This window comes from Felis catus, chromosome A1 (genome assembly GCF_018350175.1).
Source record: "Felis catus isolate Fca126 chromosome A1, F.catus_Fca126_mat1.0, whole genome shotgun sequence".
NCBI lineage: Eukaryota > Metazoa > Chordata > Mammalia > Carnivora > Felidae > Felis > Felis catus.
Genome location: NC_058368.1, coordinates 185,946,710 through 185,968,710, shown reverse-complemented (window position 1 = coordinate 185,968,710; position 22,001 = coordinate 185,946,710). Strand labels below are relative to the sequence as shown.

The 22,001-nt window shown below is 36.4% G+C and overlaps 1 protein-coding gene across 2 annotated transcripts in view; it reads left to right on the top strand.

Annotated features, from left to right (window-relative positions):
* The window catches only part of GABRG2 (gamma-aminobutyric acid type A receptor subunit gamma2), a 114,793-nt gene extending 94,233 nt beyond the window's left edge, over positions 1-20,560 (top strand). The window contains exons 7-10 of one of the 2 annotated variants that reach the window (XM_003981341.6): positions 1,046-1,198; positions 14,462-14,667; positions 16,659-16,682; positions 18,095-20,560. In XM_003981341.6, coding sequence (XP_003981390.1) covers positions 1,046-1,198; positions 14,462-14,667; positions 16,659-16,682; positions 18,095-18,370 — 659 coding nt within the window. In that variant the 3' untranslated portion in view covers positions 18,371-20,560. The remainder of the gene's footprint in view (positions 1-1,045; positions 1,199-14,461; positions 14,668-16,658; positions 16,683-18,094) is intronic. The other variant, XM_003981342.6, reaches the window with a different exon arrangement.
* Positions 20,561-22,001: the final 1,441 nt, after the last annotated feature.

The following is a 22,001-nucleotide window of genomic DNA, read 5'->3' as shown; positions in this document are numbered from 1 at the left end:
ATGGCAAGATTTAATTTTTTATGGTGTAGTAATATTCCACTGTACATATATTACATCTTCATCAGTTTATCTATGGATGGACACTTAGGTTGCTTCTATATCTTAGTGATTGTAAATAATGCAGCAATGAATATAGAAATGAATATTTCTCCTCAAATTGGTGTTTTTGTTTTCTTTTGGTAAACAGCCAAAAGTAGAATTGTTAGATTGTATGGTATTTCTATTATTAATTTTTTGAGGAACCTCCATACTGCTTCCCATATTGGCTGCACGAAATTATTTTCTCAGCAACAGCACACAAGGGTGGTTGACTTTTCTCCACACCCTTTCCAATAACTTGCTATTTTTTTTGTCCTTTTGATAATAGCAAATCTGACAGGTATGAAGTGATATATCACTGAGGTTTTGATTTGCATTTCCCTGATGATTAGTGATGTTGAACATCTTTTCTTGTGCCTCTTGGCATTTGTAGGTCTTCTTTGGAAAAAATGTCTTTTCAAGTACCACCCATTTTTTTCATTGGATTGTTTATATTAAGTTATGTAAGTGCTTTATATATTTTGGATATTAACCTCTTATCAAATATATCACTTGCAAATATCTTCTTCCATTCAGTAGGTTGTCTTTTCATTTTGCTGATGCTTTCTTTCACCACTGAAAAGCTTTTCAGTTTGAAGTAATCTTGTTTGTTTATTTTAGCTTTTGTTGTGCTTGCCTGAGACTGGTCCAAAAATATGTTTAAGACTGATGTTGAAGAGCTTACTGCTTATGTTTTCTTCTAGGATTTTTGTGGTTTCAGGTCTTACATTCAAGTTAACCCATTTTGAATTTATTTTTGCATATAGTGTAAGGTATTCATCCAGTGTCATTCTTTTGCATGTAGCTCCAATTTTTCCAAAACTATTCATTGGAGACTCATTGTACATTTTTGCCTCCTTTGTCATTGACTAATTGACCACATCAGCATGGGTTTATTGTTGGGATTCCTATTCTAAATGCTTTTCAGTTTTGATAAGGGTTTGCATGGTGCTATCTTCTGTTCCAGGAGATTATGTGGTCATGTCTGTATACTTTGACCTGAGCAGAAGAATGGGATACTTCACCATCCAGACCTACATCCCCTGCACACTCATCGTTGTCCTATCCTGGGTATCTTTCTGGATCAATAAGGACGCTGTTCCAGCCAGGACTTCTTTAGGTGAGACACATTCCTTTGTGTTTTAGTGTTTCAAGTACCCAATATCAATAATCTTCATTCCCCTAAGTTGATTTGCTTTTACCTCAGTCAGCAATTACATAGAAATGCTGTTATGTTATGCTGTGTTATGTCATGTTGAGAGAGAGGCAGAGAGATAGAGACAGCGAGCAGAAGATGGAGAGAAGGAATCTTAAGCAGACTCCTCACTCAGCGCAGAGCCTGACACAGGGCCCAATCTCATGACCCTGATATCATGATCCGAGTGAAATCAAGTATCAGACACCCAACTGAGATACCTAGGTGCCCCTATTTCATTTTGAAGAAAACTAGCATTAAAAAAAGTGTTTAAAAGTTTTCTAGTTCTAGTTCTCCTTAATTACCTTTATTTGCTTTCTTTGGTAAATTTTCTTAATAAATTTCAATTAACTAGGAAAAAATCAAACTTCTAATTTCAACAGATTTTTGTTTTGGTCTCTGGGCAGTTATATTTTGGAGCTGCTCACACAAACTCATAAGAGCTCATTGTGTTTATTCTTTCCAAACGTTGTATTGAGAGATGTCACATTGGTAGACTGAAGTCAGCCAAGGTGAGAGTATTAACATCATGGAAATGGGCAAACACTAAAAATCAGGACTGCCTTTTTTTTCCCCAGTAAATTGTCACACATTTACCAGTGCATAACTGATGTCTATTAATTCCAACATCCACAATTATAATGACATTTGAAGACATATACACAGCCATTGGCTCTGTGTAGAAGAACAAATTTAAAACGCTATTTTTGAAAAAATACCTGTAACATTTTTGGAACACCACCATTCACCCCCCACCACACACACACACACATACACACCCACACCCACACACACATTCTTTTAAGATTATTTGAGGTTGCTTGATGTATTGTATATGTGATATTACCTTGGATTTTCATACATCTTTCCTCATGTGAGGAAGAAGGTTCACATAGATTATTACAAAGCCACAGACTCACAGGGACATTACAGTCTAGGTCCATGAATGATATTTTCATACTACATAAAATCCCTTAGATAACTAAGAATAGAGCTGTCGAAAGATGAATTATAAAATCACAATCCTCTTTCATCAGCTCTGTGAAAACTAGAACTACATCTCTTGCTCAGTCTTTGGCTAGAGAGTCAATACAATTGCAATAGTCAGGAGTTTGGGTTTTAAAATCCAATAAACCTGGATTTCAACCCACATGTATAATATAACCTTGAAAATGCTCTTTAATTTGTATAAATCACAGTTTCTTCAAATGGAGAACATATATCATTTTCTGTACCTAACTTGTAGGGTTTTATTAGGTTACATAAAGTATTCTATGTAACACATATGAAATATAGTAAGGCCTTAGAAATGTTAGCAACTACAGGTGACCCTTGAATAATGTGAGGATTAAGGGTTTTGATCCACCTGTGCAAAAATCAATGGATAATTTCTAACTCTCCCAAAACTTAAGTACTAATAGCCTATTGTTGACTGGAAGCCTTACCACTAACACACACACTGTATGCTACACGATCTATGTACTGTATGATCTTACAGTAAAGTAAGGTAGAGAAAAGCAAATGCTAAGAAAATCGTAAGGAAGAGAAAATACAGTACTGTGCTGTTTTTATTGAAAAAAATCTGAATAGAGTGGACCCATGTAGTTCAAGGGTCAACTAGATAGTCATTTTCAGACAAAATGACCTGTACCAGGTTATTAAAACTGAGGGCAAAAGATGTTATGGGAAGAAGACATCATTTGCATGTTTATCCTCTTCTAAACCTAATTTATTTTCCCAATTTTCAAAATAGTTTTATTTTGATTTTTCTGTTATATGGAGTACTTTATTACAAGTCCTATTCAAAAGTCATGAGATCTTGTCTGATACTTTAAGTTGAAACAAATCCAAAATATGTTGAGACTATTACTTTAGGACCATTACTTGTCACTGTGATTAGAATGCATTGCATTACATGCTCACATGTCTGTCTCTCACAACAGAATATAAATGTTTTTTTTTTTTCATTCCCAGTATAGTGCCTGGTGCATAGCTGGTACCTCAGTGATTATTCAAGTAATGTATGCTCTTAAGAATGGATGGAACAAATGCATTAATGCATTTCAATCTACCCCTATCAAAGATATTTTAAGGAAAAGCTTTTAAATCAATCTCTTCTCTTGAAATTCAGACTTCTGCTGGTCAAAACCCCTCTTAAGACCATTTGGTAATTCATTTCGACCACCCATTAAGTGAATGCTCATTGGCAAAGCACCATGGTAGGAGAAGGGATCTAGGTGAGTGAGCTAAGGAATGAGGGAGAGGCCCCTGAACAAATAACAGGTAGGTGTTCCTATTTGTTAATCTTTGACTACAAGTCCTGCATGTTTAATATAGCACCTGTGCCCTTTCTGCTCTTTACAAGTGCATATAGAAGTTGAAATGACAATAAAAATTATTATCACATATTTTAGGGGTAAGCAGAGGGCTGCAATGTTAAATGACATTAACAAAGTCACAGGACCAGCAGATAGTACATCTATCTGCACCTTGGATAATGGGACTTATATTTGCTCTGTGAGGCCTTGTTGAAGGCTGTAGTGGGGAAAGGTGGGCCAGCTGAACTGACACAGTTTCTCTGTATTAACTTTGCTGTCTTCTCCTGATGTAGAACTTCTTAAATTTAACTGTGCATTTAAATCACCAGAGTGCCATTAAAAGTACAGCTGCCTCAGCCCAATCACAGGACATGTCGATTTCATTTTTGAAATCATGGCCTGGGTGTCAGGATTAAAAAGCAATTTTGCAGGTGATTCAAATGTGTGATCATATTACCTTTTCCAGTGTTTATAACCTAGAGTTAAACCAGATGACTCTAAACCCCTGTGGATCCTAAGTTTCTTGCTGCAGAATAGTGATAGGCAAGTTGTTTAGTAAGTGAGATAAATATACCTGTGTGGCTCAGATTCTGGCTGCTTTCTGAGCTCAGACCACAAGGGCATGGGGGGAGCAGTTATCTTGGAGCTTGTAACACTTGAATGTAGTTTGGTATGCAGGTGGTAGCTGGTAAACCTTAATCATGATTTAATGACGATGGATGAAATGATAAAAATACCAGTTGGTATTTTTCACCTAAGTAACCTGAGGTACTTAAGTACCTATTTTTCACCTAAGTAACGTGAGGTAACATGCCTGAGAGCTTACTTGATGCCAGGACTGGAGGAATTGATAAAACTTGTGGATATTTTTCATCCATCCCAGGTAAGAGAAGTCTAATTCTTTGCTTAGCAAAACTGCGCTTAAAAACCACCCCCAGCTATCTTGTTGGTTGGTGAATGAGTTGAAACTACACTTGTCTGCCACTCATTGTTCTCTTTCCTGAGGCTCCCAGCAGAAACTTGAAAATATCATGAAACAGTTTCCTTAAGGTTTTTCTTTTAAATGGCTGTGATGAACTTCCAAGTAGCCTAAATAACATTTTCTCAACTTGCTTGATAAGTGTTTAACTTACATGTCAGATCTGTCAGATTTTCTGAAGTGAATTTATCTATGGTATCTACTATAAATACTGACATTTTCACTCCTCCATAGGTCAAGTGTGGCTTGAGGCCTGAATGTGAAGGGAAGGTCAGGTCCCAATTTAGTTTTTAAATTCTCCTCCCCCAAATATCAACTGTAATTAAGTAGTCAAGAACTTCTACATGAATTAATGCATAGACAACTAAAGTGAAGCTTTTTCAGTTTGAGAAGCAGACTGTTCTTCTCTAAAATAAATATCTTACATTTACTGATATCTTACTAGGAATTGACAGTTAATGAACATTACTTAATCTTCATGAGAATACTATGGGGTCTGCCCCTCTCCACACCATCCCAGTTTGTAGAGGAGAAATTTGGCCATTGCTGAAGTTCTACCATGGCAATATGGAAGACCCACAGTCCACATCATCCCAGATTAGGAATATACACTAGCTTCCAAGTGTCTGGGGCTTCATGCTGCATATTAGATACATATTTGTAGAGAACGAAAGAATATAACAATATGGGTCAGAACATAGCATTTTATTTATTTATTTATTTAATTTATTTATTTTTTGAGAGAGAGACTGAGCGAGCATGAGTGGGGAGGGGCAGAGAGAAGAGTGAGACACAGAATTCAAAGCAGACTCCAGACTTTGAGCTGTCAGCACAAAGCCTGACACAGGACTCAAACCCATGGACCACGAGATCATGATCTGAGCCGAATTCAGATGCTTAACCTACTGAGCCACCCAGGTGCCCCAGAGCATTGTGCTTTAAATCAGATTCCACAGGCTTGCATCTCATCTCATCTCATCTCATCTCTGTCACTTACTACCTTGGACAAATTTCTTATTTTTTCGGTGCTTTTTTTCACCTGCAAAAAAAAGGGATAACAGTGATAATCCTCATTGTGAGGATAATACATCAAGTGCCTGACACAGTACCTGGACAAAGAAGGAGATCCATAAATGTTAGCTGCTTTTATGTGCAGTTAAAACTCTCTCCTCCAAGTCATCAATATGAAATCATATTTTCAAATGTAGGGTAACTGTCTCTGTCCTTTCATGTATACACTATTCATTGATTGGTTCATTTATGAACTCAAAAGATATTGAGTCCAAGAACTACACTTGTCCATAAAATCACAAAGGACATTAAGATAGAGGTCTTTTCTGTTGTCTCAGAGTATACAGACTAGGAAGGGAGATGGGTTATTCCATAATAATAATATAGGAAAGAGGATAGGATTTATAACTGCAGTTCCCTGATCATTCCTCCCTCTCTGTGAAAGGCTACTCTTTTCTGTGAAGTGATTTCAACCAGCACAGATCTTTCCCCTCTTGAGAATTTCATAACAGAAAATCAGAGGAAACTTGATTTTAACTAAGACATAATGGCCCAAGAGAGCCACATGGTTCTCGTGACTTATTTATTCTATAACTGGAAGTTTGTACTTCTTAATCCCCTTCACCTATTTTGCCTATGTCCCTCCCCACCTCCCCTCTGACAAACACCAGTTTGTTCTCATGAGTCTGTTTCTATTCTTGTTGTTGTTTGCTCATTTGTACATTTGTCTTTAGATTTCACATATAAGTGAAATCATATGGCATTTGTCTTTGCCTGATGTATTTCACTAAGCATAATAGCCTCTAGGGTCATACATGTTGTCACAAAAGGAAAGATTTTATGTTATCTTTATCCATGCATCTATCAATGGATACTTGGGTTTCTTCCATGTCTTGGCTATTCTAAATGCCACCGCAATAACCATAAGGGTGCACATATCTTTTTGAATTAGGATTTTCATTTTTTTCAGGTAAATGCCCAGAAGTGGAATTACTGGATAATGTAGAACTTCTATTTTTAGTTTTTTGAAGAACTTCCATACTGTTTGCAGAGTGGCTACACCAATTTACATCTTTAACAACAGTGTGCAATGGTTCCTTTTCCTCCACATCCCTGCCAAGACTGCTATTTCTTGTCTTTTTGATACTAGCAAACTGACACACACTGACAGGTGTGAGGTAATATCTTACTGTAATTTTGATTTGCATTCCCCTAATAACTAGTGATGCTGAGCATATTTTCATGAGTATCTCGGCCATTTCTGTGAGTCATCTTTGGAAAAATGTCTATTCACATCATCTGATCATTTTAATTGGATTCTTTACTTTTTTAGTGTTGAGTTGTAGGAGTTCTTAATATATTTTGGATATTAACCCCTTATCAGAGATATCATTTGCAAATATCTTCTTCCATTCTGTAGGTTGCCTTTTTGTTTTCTTGATGGTTTCCTTTGCTATGCCAAAGGTTTTTAGTTTGATACAGTCCCAATTGTTTATTGTTTCTTTTGTTTTCCCTGCCTGGAGAGACATATTCAGAAAAAAAATATTGCAAAGGCTGAGGTCCATGAGTTTACCAGCTATGTTTTCTTTTAGGAGTTTTATGGTTTCAGGTCTTACATTAGATCTTTCATCCATTTTGAGTCTATTTTTGTAGATGATGCGGGAAAGTGATCCAGTTGCATTATTTTTCACATAGCTGTCCAGTTTTCCCAACACTATTTATCAAAGAGATTTTCTTTTTCTCATTGCATATTCTTGCCTCCTTTCTTGTAGATTAATTGGCCATATATGCATGGATTCATTTCTGGGCTCTTTTCTTCTGATCCATTTGTCTATGTGTCTGTTTTTGTGCCAGTACCATACTCTTGACTACTACAGCTTCATGGTATTGTTTCAAACCTGGGATTGTGATACCTCCAACTTTGCCTTTCATCAAGATTGCTTTGGCTATGAAAGATGTTGTATGGCTCCACACAATTGTAGGATTGGGAAAAATGCTTTTGTTATTTTGACAGAAATTGCACTGAATCTGTAGATTGCTTTGCGTAATAGGGACATTTTAACAATATTAGATCTTCCAAATCATGAGCATGTTCTATCCACTTGTTTGTGCTGTCTTCAATTTATAATCATTTTCAGAGTCAGGTCTTTCACTTCCTTGGTTAAATTTATTCCTAAGTATTTTATTATTTTTGATGCAATTAAAAGGATTTGTGGTGGAGTCTTTAGGGTTTTTTGTATGTAGTATCATACCATCTGCAAATAGTTAACAGTTTTACCTATTCCTTACCAATTCAGATACCATTTATTTCTTTTTCTTTTTAAAAAAAATTTTTTTAATCTTTTTTTTAATGTTTATTTTTGAGAGAGAGAAAGAGAGCATGAGCAGGGGAGGGGCAGAGAGAGAGGAAGGCACAGAATCTGAAGCAGACTCCAGGCTCTAGGCTGTCAGCACAGAGCCCAACATGGGGCTCAGACTCACGGACCGTGAGATCATGACCTGAGCTGAAGTCAGATGCTTAACCCACTAAGCCACCCAGGTGCCCCCATTTATTTCTTTTTATTATCTATTTGTTATAGCTAGGACTTCTGATACTATGTTAAATAAACGTGGTGAGAGTGGACATCCTTGTCTTATTCTTCAGCTTTTCACCATTACGGTGTTGGCTGTGGGTTTTTCATATATGGCCTTTATTATGTTGAGGTACATTCCTTCTATACACATTTCGTTGAGAGTTTTTATCATGAATGGATGTTGAATTTTGTCAAATGCCTTTCTGCATCTATTGAGATGCTATGATTTTTTAAAATGATTTTTATCTTTCATTTTGTTAATGTAGTACATCACATTGATTGATTTGCACATACTGAACCATCCTCACATCCCTGGAATAAATATCACTTAATAGTATTGAATGATCCTTTTAATGTATTGTTAAACTCAGTTTGCTAACATTTTGTTGAGAATTTTTGCATCTATATTTATCAGGAATATTGGTCTGCAATTTTCTTTCTCTCTCTTTTGTAGTGTCTTTTCTGGTTTTGTTATGAGGGTAATGCTGGCCTTATAAAATGAATTTGGAGCATTCTCTTCCATTTTTTGCATAGTTTGAGAGGAATAGGCATGAAGTCATCTTCAAGTGTTTGGTAGAATTCATCTGTGAAGCCATCTAGTCTCAGACTTTTGTTTGTTCGAGTTTTTTTGAATACCAAATCAATTTCATTACTAGTAATTAGCCTGTTCATTTTTCAAATTAAAAAAAAATTAATGTTTAGTTTTGAGAGAGGGAGAGAGAGTGTGAGCTGTGGAGGGGCAGAGAGAGAGGGAGACACAGAATCTGAAGCAGGCTCCAGGCTCTGAGCTATCAGCACAGAGCCTGACACAGGGCTCAAACTCAAGAACTGTGAGATCATGATGTGAGCCAAAGTCGGATGCTTAATCAGCTGAGCCACCCAGGTGCCCCATTAGCCTGCTCATTTTTTAAAAAATTTCGTCCTGAGTCAGTCTTAGATGATTGTAAATTTCTAGGAATTTATCCATTTCTTCTAGGCTATCCATTTTTTTGGCACACATTTTTCAAAATAGTCCGTTATTTTTTATATCTCTGTCTTATCAGTTACAAGTTCTCTTTCAGTTCTGACTTTGAGTCCTTTCTCTTTTTTTCTTGATTAGTCTTACTAAAGATTTCTCAATTTTATCTTTTAAAAGAACAAGTTTTAGTTTCTTTTCCTTTTTAGTCTCTATTTCATTTATTTCTACTCTGATATTTATCATTTCCTTCCTTCTACTAACCTTAGGCTTCATTCTTCTGTTTCTAATTCCTTGAGGTGTAAAGCTAGATTTGAGATTAAGTTTTACTTGAGATTTTTCTTGTTTGTTGATGTAGGCCTGTATTGCTATAAACTTCCCTCACAGAACTGCTTTTGCTGTCTCCCAAAGATTCTGAACCGTATTATTTCTATTTTCATTTGTCTCTAGGTATTTTTTTATTTCCTCTTTGATTTCTTTCTTGACTCATTTGTTCTTTAGCAGTGGGCTGTCTTTGTGTTTCTTCCAGTTCTTTTCTTATAATTGATTTCTACTTTATTTTTTTATAAAGTATTTTTTAAGTTTGTTTATTTTTGAGAAAGAGAGAACTAGCAGGGGAGGGACAGAGAGAGAGAGAGCGGGACAGAGGATCCAAGCAGGCTTTGTGCTGACAGCTAAGAGTTTCATGCAGGGCTCAAATTCACAAACCGTGAGATCATGACCTGAGCCCAAGTTGGATGCTTAACCAACTGAGCCACCCAGGTGTCCCAATCTCTACTTTCATATAATTGTGCTTCTTAAATTAATTAAGACTTGTTTTGTGGTACAATGTGTGTTCTATCCCTAGAGAATGTTCCATGTGCACTTGAAAAGGATGTGTATTCTGCTGTTTTGGGATGGATTTTTCTGTGTATATCTATTAAGTCCCTTCGGTCTAATATGTCATTTAAAGCCACTGTTCCTCTAATGATTTTCCATCTGAATGATCTATCCATTGATGTAAATGGGCTTTTATTTTTTTTTTTTTATTTTTTTTTTCAACGTTTATTTATTTTTGGGACAGAGAGAGACAGAGCATGAACGGGGGAGGGGCAGAGAGAGAGGGAGACACAGAATCGGAAACAGGCTCCAGGCTCTGAGCCATCAGCCCAGAGCCTGACGCGGGGCTCGAACTCACGGACCGCAAGATCGTGACCTGGCTGAAGTCGGACGCCCAACCGACTGCGCCACCCAGGCGCCCCAATAATGGGCTTTTAAAGTCCCCTATTATTATTGTATTACTGACAATTTCTCCCTTTTATGTCTGTTAATATTTATATGTTTAGGTGCTCCTATGTTGGGTGTGTGTAGATATTTACAAGTGTTATGCCCTCTTGTTGCATTGGTCTTTTTATTATATGTAATGCCCTTCTTTGTCTTGTTACAGCCTTTGCCTTAAAGTCTATTTTGTCTGAAAAAAAAGTATTGCCATTCTAGTTTTTCTTACTTTCCTTTTCATGAAATATCTTTTTCTATCCCTTCACTTTCAGTCTGTATGTGTCTTTAGGTCTGAAGTGAGTCTCTTTTAGGCAGCATAAAGATGGGTCTTGTTTTTTTTTTTTTTTTTAATATATTCAGTCACTCTGTCTTTTGATTGAAGCATTTAGTCCATTTACATTTAAAGTAATTATCAGTAGGTATATATTTATTGCCATTTTTAATTATTGTCTTCTCATTAATTTTGGTTTAGGGACACCTGTGTGGCTCTGTTGGTTAAGCATCTTACTTTGGCTCAGGTCATGATCTCATGGCTTGTGAGTTTGGGCTCCACATTGGGCTCTGTGCTGATACCCGGGAGCCTGGAGCCTGCTTTGGATTGTGTGTGTGTCTTTCTCTCTGCCATCACCCACTCTCTCTCTCTCAAAAATAAACTTTAAAAAAATTTTAAGTAATAATATTTTTAAATGTTTATTTTTGAGAGAGACAGACCATGAGCAGGGGAGGGACAGAGAGAGAGAGAGGGAGACACAGAATCCAAAACAGGCTCCAGGCTCTGAGCTGTCAGTACAGAGCTAGACATAGTGCTTGAACCCATGAACTGTGAGATCATGACCTGCGCTGAAGTCAGATGCTTACCAACTGAGCCACCCAGGTGCCCCTATACTTCTATCTTCTTTTGCTCTCTTCCCTCATAGTTTGATGACCTTCTTTAATGTTATGCTTCAATTATTTTCTCTTTATTTTTTGAGGGTGCATCTATTTTAAGTTTTAGTTTGTGATTACCATGAGGTCAATATATAACATCCTAAGTATATAGTAGTCTATATTAAGTTGGTGGCTGCTTAAGTCCAAATACATTCTGAAACACTACATTTTTACTCTCCATGTTTATGTATATGATGTCATATTTAACATCTTTTTATTTTATGTATTCCTTGACTAATTTTTGTAGATATAGCTGATTATACTAATTTTGCATTTTAACCTTCATACTAGCTCAATGATTAATTTGCTAACTTTAATGTATATTTGCTTTTGCCATTGAGATTTTTCTTTCTTTCATAATTTTCCTCTAGGTTTAGCCTTTTATTTTCCACTTAAGAAGTTCCTTTTACATTTCCTGTAAGGCCAGTTTAGTGGTGATAAAATCCTGTAACTTTCATTTGTCTAGGAAACTCTCTTTCCTTCTACATAGCAGCCTTTTCCGGTGGAGTATTGTTGTTTATAGGTTTGTTTTTCCTTTCAGCACTTTAATATCATGCTACTCCCTTCTGGCCTGCAAAGTCTCAGCTGAAAAAATTAGCTGAGGACTTTAGAGGGTTTTGCCTGTTAGGTAACTGTTTGCCCCGCTCTTGCTGTTTTCTTATCTTAAATTCTGCCATTTTAATTATGTGTCATGGTGTGGACCTCCTTGGATTTGCTTGGGACTTCCTGGACCTGGATGTCATTTTTCTTTCCCAGATTAGGGAAGTTTTCAGCTGTCATTTCTTCAAATAAGTTTCTATTCCCTTCTTTCTCTCTTCACCTCTGGGACCTCTATAATGCAAATGTTAGTATGCTTGTGTTGTCTCAGAGATCCCTTAACCTATTCTCATTTTTTCAAATTCGTTTTTCTTTTTGCTGTTCAGCTTGGGTGCTTTCCATTACCCTGTCTCCCAGTTCACTCATCCATTCTTCTGCATCCTCAAATCTTCTGTTGATTCCTTCTAGTGCATTTTTAGTTACAATTATATGCTCTGACTAGTTCATTATATTTTCTATTTTTTTGTTGTTCTCATTGTGTTCACTCACCCACCTCTCAAGCCATGTGACCATTACTTTGAACTCTTTTCCAGGGATTTTGCTTATGTCCATTTTGTTTAGCTCTTTTTCTGTGGTTTTGTCTTGTTTTTTTTTTTTTTTTTTTTTTTTTTTTTTTTTTTTTTGGAACATATTCCTCTGTCCCCTCATTTTGTGTAACTCTCTGTGTTTGTTTTTATGTATCAGGTAGGTCAGCTATATCTGATCTTGAAATTAGTAGCTTTATGGTGGAGGCATCCCGTGGTGCCCCACAGCATAATATACCTTTGTTTCCAGAGCCAGGTGCCCCAGAGATATCCCCTGTGTGTGCATCTTCCTGTTGTGGCTATACTGCTGTGGGCACATTGGTGGGTGGGGTCTGCCCCTCACACAGCTAGTGGAGAGGCCTGTTTATAGGGGCAATAGACTCTTTGAGGGGTCACTGGTCCCAACTGAGGCTACGTGGCTGGTTATGTCAGGACAGCAGTCACTTTGGAGGGGTGCCTGCTGAGGAGGGTGGATTATGTGGGATGGACCTATTGAGGAATGAGGGGGTGGTGCAAGTGCTGCTCACAAAGAAGAGAATTTCAGAAATGGCCCTTGCAAGCATCCAGATATCTAGGCTGAAGCATGCCAAGAAAAATGGCGCCTGTCAGTACCTCTTTTCCTGGAGAAAGCTTCTGCAGATTTCTGACCCTCTGGCACATATTTGAAAATCAGTCATAAATATCCTTTTCAAACTGGTTCTTCTGTGTTTGAAAAGTTGGCACTTTTCTTACTGCTTCTTCAGTGCTGGCTCTTTAAAAGTCAAGACTTTGTGTCCTTATAACCTTCTGGCTCTCCTGGAGTTAAGCCATGCTGATTTTTTTAAAAAATGTTTATTTACTTTTATTTTGAGAGAGAGTGTTCACAAGTGGGGCAGGAACAGAGAGAGAAATCCCAAGTAGGCTATATGCTCAGCATGGAGCCCAACATGGGTCTCTTATCTCACAATTGTGAGATCATGACCTGAGCCAAAATCAAGAGTCAGACACTTAACTGACTGAGCCACCCAGCTGCCCCAAGCCCTGCTGATTTTTAAAACCAGACATAGCAACTCATCTCAAGTGTAGGAGCCCAGGGCTGGGGGGCCCAGTATGGGGCTTGATCCCATTGTTCCTCCATGCTTCTGATGTCCCTCCTACTTGTTGGTAGCTGCAGCAGTTAAGTTCCTCAACATATCTCTGTTCCTCTTACCCTTCTTGATGTAGCCTTCTTTTTATTACTTTAGCTGTTAGAGAAGATCTATTCTGCCAATCTTCAGGTCATTTTCAGAGTGAGTTGCAATATAGGTAGTTGTTACACCTTGGTATATCTGTGAGGTTGGTGAACTCATGATTCTTCTACTCCACCATCTTCTTTCTATATCATATCCTTTAAAAAACTCATTAATCAGAATGTGTCACTTAGCACATCTCCTCTATTTAACAGCATTTAATGGATTCCCCTTGTATTTTAAATGAAATGCAAACTCCTTTGCATGCTATGCATGATACAACTTCTGTTATCCCAGTATTACCTTGACCCTCCTGCCTCTCCCCAGATGCTAGGTATTCTATTTGTTTTTTTAAAAAGACATAGTGTCCCTTCCTCAATATCTTCCTTTTACTCTGCAATTAGCTAAAAGTTGGTGTCTTCTAACTTTTTAAGCTCCTTAACTATCACCTCTTCAAAGATGCCTTTCCTTAGCATTCCATCTAACTAGGTTTTCAACACCTATGCTGTTATCCATGGCATGAACCATAATTTGTAATTATACTTTTCTTTGCTCACTTGATTTATAGTGTTCTTTGTCACTAAAATGTAAGGTACATATGCTCAGGGAACATGTTCATCTTATTTTTCAGCATATACTCAGTGCTTGTCATAGTAACTGATACATGGTAGGCAGGCAATAAATATTTGTGGGCAGAGCGAATAGATTACACCTGTGCCTCCTTTCCCTTATTGAGGTTGCTTATCAGCAGTCACAAAACAAATTTTGTTTCAGTAGTGACTCAGTTACCCAACTTGCTGATAAGGTCACATGGTCTGTTTTACTGTACCTTTCTTCAGGTATCACCACTGTCCTGACAATGACCACCCTCAGCACTATTGCCCGGAAGTCACTCCCCAAGGTCTCCTATGTCACAGCAATGGATCTCTTTGTATCTGTTTGCTTCATCTTTGTCTTCTCTGCTTTGGTGGAGTATGGCACCCTGCATTATTTTGTCAGCAACCGGAAACCAAGCAAGGATAAAGACAAAAAGAAGAAAAACCCTGTATGTATCATTTCCCATTGGGATCATGGAGATTTTTATGTAGAAGCCCACCTGGTTTTGTTTTTGTTGGGTCTTAGTCTGTCTGCAGACTAAACCTCAGTGATTTGGGTTCCAAAATGAAAACAGAATGTATGAGTTTGGCTAGGACATAAGAATTCATTTTGGTCATTAGTTATTTGGGAGAGACCTGATTCATGAAGGAAGACTCCCACTCTTTTCATTTCATGGGAATTATAAATATTGCTGACACCTGCATTTATTTTCTATTTATTGTCACCTTTCTGTTCCTTACAATAACATTCTTAAGTTATTGTTATTTTAAAATAACATTTTCATTCAAGGCTTTCCACTAGGAAGCCATAATGTTCTTGAAACTTCAAAGATCACCACATTTTTGCAAGTAACTGTCTCTGTGCATGTTACCACCAGAGTACTACTATTGGTTTCATACCAAAATGTATATCATTTTGTTTTTAAATGAAATGATACTCTATTGTTTAGGCAAGTTACTTAGCCTCTGAGTGTCTTTGTTTACTCATATACAAAATATGTATTTTTTTAAAATAATTACCTCAAAGGACTACTGTGGCAATGAAGGTAAAAAGCATTACATGGTACCTTACAAATGGAAGTCCTTACCTTTAATAGTTGATGATGACAATGGTTGATGTTGATGATTTATACACTTACCGACAAGGATTGATTTCAATGATTTGGAAAAAGGCAGGATGACTTCATCTTGCCATCAAACTTTAAATAAAAAGGCACAGATAAACAAGCCTAAAGCAATTATCTTTTAATATGGATGTTGAAGAGAGCAAGTATACCCATTTATGTACCTGAATGTGGCCGGCTGGCTCATAGGAAGCCCTGTGGAAGTTAAGGTCCATTCCCTTCTAAGTCAGGGGCAAAGGAAGTCACCCTAGCCTCCTCAGTTTATAGCCCTTCCTTGTCTGCTGTAAGGGCCATGAGGGCCTTGATCGTGGCTAGTTATCTGGCCCACCAACTTAGGGGGAACTAAATTATAATGAGGAAATATAGCTGATTCTAGGTTGTATCCTGATGGATCTCCAGGAAACCTGGCGAGATTCTACAAATGGCATATATTTACTTGAATGTAACAATTTGCAACAGGTAAAGAAAAAAAATCATCATTATTCTTGGTAATTAAAACAAAAAGAAATGCTTATCCTTAATTTCCCAACTATTCACTAAGCTTTATGCAGTCCTTTCCTTCCCTTTCTGTTTTGCTTGTCTTTGCATTTTTTCTAACCTTATTTTATTTTTGTTGTTGTATTTTTTAAAATTATTATTTCTCCCCATTCTTCACTTTCCATTATTTTTCCCAAGAATAGAGTTCTATGCCATTCAGCATTATTACCTTCCAGCATTGATAAGGATGTGAGGGTGTGCTTTTAAACAAGAGTCCTTCGGAAAAAGCCTTTATGCCCTAACAGCTATATGATTGCAGAGGAGATTAAAGAAACTGAAAAAAAATTAAATTATCTGAGAATTTCATGGACTTCCCTATTTTAAGACAATCAAGTGATTTATCAAAACAAGAAAGAGACTAAGCTGTGAAGGAAAAGCTGAAACCTTATTTTTCCATTTAATATGCTCTTTGGTTCATTCTATTAAGACTTACCTATTAAGGCTTCTTTGACAATAATTAGAAAATAAAAATCACAATACTTCTATACAGGGAAGCCAGGCTATGGAAAGCTTCCTCACAAGTGGACAACACTGGCTTTTATAGTTAAGTAATTGTGGATTAATTTATTAAAATCCCCAAATTCCATTTTCCAACGTTAGGCATATACTTTATTCCAAGTTCAGAATTGTCCTTCTGTGTTTATAATTTCAGTTCATTTTACTTACTATGTTTTTAAAATGTATTTTTAATTTGTCTTATTTTGTCTTTTTCTTTTCTTTTTTTCCTTCTTTTAATTAAAAAAAAAATGCAATTCTCTTTTCTGTCTACAAACCCAAAGCTTCTTCGGATGTTTTCCTTCAAGGTATAATGTTTTTGGAATGAAAATTCACTGCATGCAACTGCTGAATTTAATTATTAACGCTTACATGGTGTTTCGACTTCTTTTGTTTTTTAGTGAGTAGACCTTTAAGCATTCTACTAAAGATAAGGGCTTTGAGATGAAGAAAGCTTTATAGATTTCCAGAGTTGAGTCATCAACCCTACACTAATTCACAGAAGTGTTGACCCTATATAAAGCTCAAAAGCTGCAAACTCTATGAGATGTCCTTAGAAAAGAGGGCCTCTTTAAACATCAAAACCAAAACTTATCCTCTCTTCCCAGATAAAAATAGGATCCAATTTCACTGACAGCACCTAACATATATACTATATATGTTCTTAAAATGTAACTCTGTAAATCTGAATTCAAAATAAGATTTGTTTTTTGTTAAGTAAATTTAATAATCTCCATTGGTCTGAACCCTACCTGTCAGTTTTATAAAAATAATACGCTTTGAAATGCTTTAAGTTAAAATATCCATCCCTTTCCTCTAGAATAATCCAGGGGCCTTTTGGCTCTATCATGTAATACTGCAATGCTATTTCTTTTCCCAGTTGAATTCTGATAATTTTCCCAGAGACACTGGGATTTGTGTTTATAATATCCAAAACAAACTCCTCCAAATTAAATTAATCATTGAGATTTATAGTTATTTCATAATTAATATGACATCAAAAATCAAATTGTCATTCAATTTATTGATATTAGTTTCTTCTCAAATGCTAAAAAGGTGGTAGCATTTTTTTTTTCTGAATGTTGACTCACATATAGGTAAACATTGCTCTAAACATTGTTCTAAAGCTTCTAGATGGTAAATGTTAGACAAAGCACTATATGTCTTTAAAACATAAGCCATACCATTTGTGGCCTATACTTAGGAAACTCCTACATTTGTATATATTTTAACATTTTCTTTTAATAGCATTTAGTACATTATACTTTGCTCAGTGTAATGGGGTTTACCATTTGCCTATAGGTAAGCATGACACAAAATTTGAGTTCAAAATTAATGCATTTTATTTCTCTGTTCTACTCACATGCAACACCATTAAATGCCTTCATGTAACCAATCTCACATCTAATATTTACTAGACTAAGATTCCATGTAGTTGTTTGATTTAAATCTTTAAACTTTGAGTTCTTTTGGTGTTCAATCTCCTTGCTATAGCTATTAGCTTGATGGTATTATTTTCAGCTGCACTGCTTAAGCTCAAAATTTGAAATCTGCAAATGTGCTATCCTTCTAAGTTCAATTTTACCATTGTAGATCACGATGTCATAGCAATTTCCTGAGTACTCATTTTCAGATTCATCATTCACATTGGTGACATTGTGGAGACTTAATCTAGGATTTATCAAGTATATCTAATTCTTCTTCCCTACCCTTGTCTCAGGCCCCTACCATTGATATCCGCCCAAGATCAGCAACCATTCAAATGAACAATGCCACTCACCTTCAAGAGAGAGATGAAGAATATGGGTATGAATGTCTCGATGGCAAGGACTGTGCCAGTTTTTTCTGCTGTTTTGAAGATTGCCGAACAGGAGCTTGGAGACATGGGAGGATACATATCCGTATCGCCAAAATGGACTCATATGCACGGATCTTCTTCCCCACTGCCTTCTGCTTGTTCAATCTGGTTTATTGGGTTTCCTACCTTTACCTGTGAAAGAGGTATGGGTTTTATTGATGTGGGTCTTATTCACTAAATCTCATGGAGAGGAGATGTCCTTTCTAAAGTCCACTTAAATAATCCCCTGTGTGGTTTATGATAATTTGAGTTTGTTTCTATGTTCTAACCTGCTAAATTGTATTAATGTCATATTGTTTGCGCCCAACTCTCCTGTGGTAAGTGTAATTTGAACTCTAATGTTTGCTGTGTTTCAAACCTGCAAGGCAGAGTGAAATTAGAGCAAGAACACTGAAATCAACAAGATACCTTTCAGCTACAACAACTGAAATAGTGAAAGCCATGACTGTTTACAGTGGTGGTGTCCTTAATCAATTCAAAATACAATTAGATGCAAAATGTCCAAAACTGCACCCTATGTTCATTTGGGGGCAGGTTGTGGTAAATTTGATCCCAGTAGAATATCTCCCTCATTTGAGAAAAATGACAAGTCACTTTAAATATAAGAGCCTAGACTAGAAATCTATTACACCTCTATCCCAAGATAGGAAGAAATTTTCCTCCACATCACATGTACAATGATGTAAATATTTCAATAACGTAGAATGCTTCAAGTTTAATGCATGCATCTCTTTAGAACCAAAATAAATGGAATGAAGTTAACATCACAAAGCATTGTCTTTTATTCTGTGTCTTTGGGCAATAAAAGAATCATGAATGTAACGATAAGGGTTTGGGTTTGGAATTGGAGGGAGGAATTTTCTCTACCTTCTCCCTCACGCATGAAGATTCAAACAGCTTTTTTTTTTTTTCTTTTCCTTGTAGGACAGATTAGAACACTTTAAGTAAAATATAGACTGAATAATTGACATTTGCCACTTCTAAATATGCCCAATTTCATAGAGTATAAAGTAATTGTATGTGCTTGCCGCTATTTTTTCTTCCTTTTAGGTTGACAGATTATAACAGAACTTATTCTCCATCTCAAGATCTGCTTCTAGTGATTGTGAGTGCCTTGTGGGCAGAATCCTTGTCATTTCCTCTTTGGGTCCTCAGCACCTTATATAGTGCCTAGCACATAGTTGGTGCTCAACAGATAGGGTTTGAAGTAAATTGGCTTCATATGCTTCTGTGAATCTCTCTGAGCTGGCCTGGAACCAGTGACTCATCTTTTGAACATAGGCATGGTCAAGTGATACTTGATCTTGTGAAAATGAACAAAAGGATCCAAAGAACTTTGCCTAAAATAAATTTTTGATAATGAACAATAATAGCCAAAGTCCACACTCCTTTTAAAATAATACTTAAGTCATATGTTTATGCAAAAAAAAAAAAAAAATGAGTCTACTAGGGCATAATTAGAGTTTGTGTATTTTTTTCCAGGTTTGGGGATGAGTTAGCTTTGACCCATCCACAATTCCACTTGAAGACATAGGACAGGCAAGATCAGGAATCATACCTGACTAGTGTTCAGAATGTTGTTTTCTATGCTCTGTAAAAAAAAAAAATGCACTGAAAATTAACTTCTAAAAATAAAACAAGAAATGAATGACTTACATGGAGGTTGAACCTATGACTGTGGCTTCTTTCAACTAAATGATAATCACATGAAGTGGTTGTCCCAGACTTCAAACATGATGAGTTGAGCTCCACCTTTAAGTACTCATCCTGAATCCCCTTTTTTCTAAAATAACACCCTTTGTCAGTTCTTCTTTATAGCAACCATTTCTTAAAGTCAGAATTCAATCATAGCCAGTATAACTTGATAGATAATCTAAAAAGAGTAGAAAAGAAAGAGTGGCTTTGTTATAAAGCTATGTGAAGTCCTCATTGAGTCATCTGGATGAATCTTGAAACACATTTAGCTGCCAATTTTACAAATCTTTAATATATCAGTACTCTCATATATAACCTCAAAGACATGTAAATATAATTAATTATTTTCATGTTTTGAATTGTTAACAATTTAATGTTGACTCTTTAGGAGAGTTGTCGGCAAATTTTCAATGGTGAGAAACACATTATTGTCAACTTGAAATGTATTCTGTAATGGGGACACGCAAAAAAAAAGCTAGCTTTCCAATGTATGCATAGTACTGGCAGTATGAATATATGTTATATATAATCTTAATTATTAGCTGCTCCCCATCTGTGTATTTCAAAACCTTTTCACAAAGGGAATTGCCTAATATGTGGACTTTTCCAATAAAAATGCTGCATTCTAATTGATGGTGGCATGTCAGTGGTCTGGTTGGACTTGTTTGTCGTGAAGACCGTGACTTCTCTCCAGTAGCATTCCCCAATGCTGCTTTCCTTTTATGTGAGCTTTATTTGTGAGCAGTGTGATCATATTATGCATGGTGATGCTTCTCACTTCGAAGAAATTAAGAGATATATTTGAGGTGTGAAATGGAAATGGAAGGAAGTAATAACATCAAGTAAGTAAAGCTCAAGCCTTCTGTACCTCCAAACTTGTGGTGTGGTTAAGAATACGGACACTGGTGTCAAACATAATTGGGATCCCGACTCTACCATTTGCCTGTTGTTTGACAGTTATTAATTCATCCTTTATAATCCTCCATTTTATCAGCTAAAAGGTATAATAATGCCACCTCATGTAGTGACACTCAACAAATGATCAAAATGTCTTCTTTCACTTCCAGGGCCTCCGATATTCTGCCACCATGATCCTCCCACCTCCATCATATAAGCTGTCTTTAAAAATATCCAACAATACTCACATATGTCTTAATGTGATTCTGCAGCATGAGGTTTCATTTTTAAAGATTATTTGTATTGCAAACATTCCTGTAAACTATAAAAATCTCAGAGTCTCTTATTGAAGAAATCTTACAGATTACTTTTAAGGCCAAAGAACGTTTCCCTGTACCCCCAAACTTAAAAACATAGGGAGATATGCTCCAGAGACAGTGTCATATTTTATTGAAGTCCTCTGAAATTCTCAAAAGAAAGTAGCATAATCCTTTACAAGCATAGCTGCCCTAACCTTCCTCTGCCTGTCATTCTCTTGGCTTTTCATGGCTGCCTGCATCCAATTTCGACATCTTTCTCACCTTCTAGACATGTTTAAAAAACAATTTCACTTAGGTCTTGTTTTCTAACTCAATGCCTTTATATTTAGCTGAGTGCGTATTCATTGTATGGCCTTCAGCCCCCTTTTTAAGTCTCATATTATTCTGACTAGTAGCAACAATTTTTGTCTGTGATGAAGGTCAAATTAAATTAACCAAATGATGCAGTCTTTGGGGATTGTGTCAAAAATTGCTGTCTGTATGCTTTGTCACCATGAATTTTTGTCAAATGTGTAGGAGAAAGGGAGGATGACCTAGACCAAAAGCTCTGCTATGTTTTTTAGTGGTGGTTGAATTGCCAAAGGTCACACAGCCAGTTAATGGCAAACCTGGGAGAGGCATCTGACCATTGCTCTTTCTACTGGGTCATAGAGCATTTCAGGATTTGGAAGTAAAATTCTATAATACTTTATCTTTCTGTTAATACTTGAGGATCCGCCAAACTTGAGGATGCCTTTCTTTGATCTTGACCTCGCTTTGAATATTTTATTGCAATGAGACAGAAATTTTAGAATATGTAGTAAAAGAGATAATGTGATAAATTTTGCATTTCTTTTATTCTCTTTCTAATGTAATGA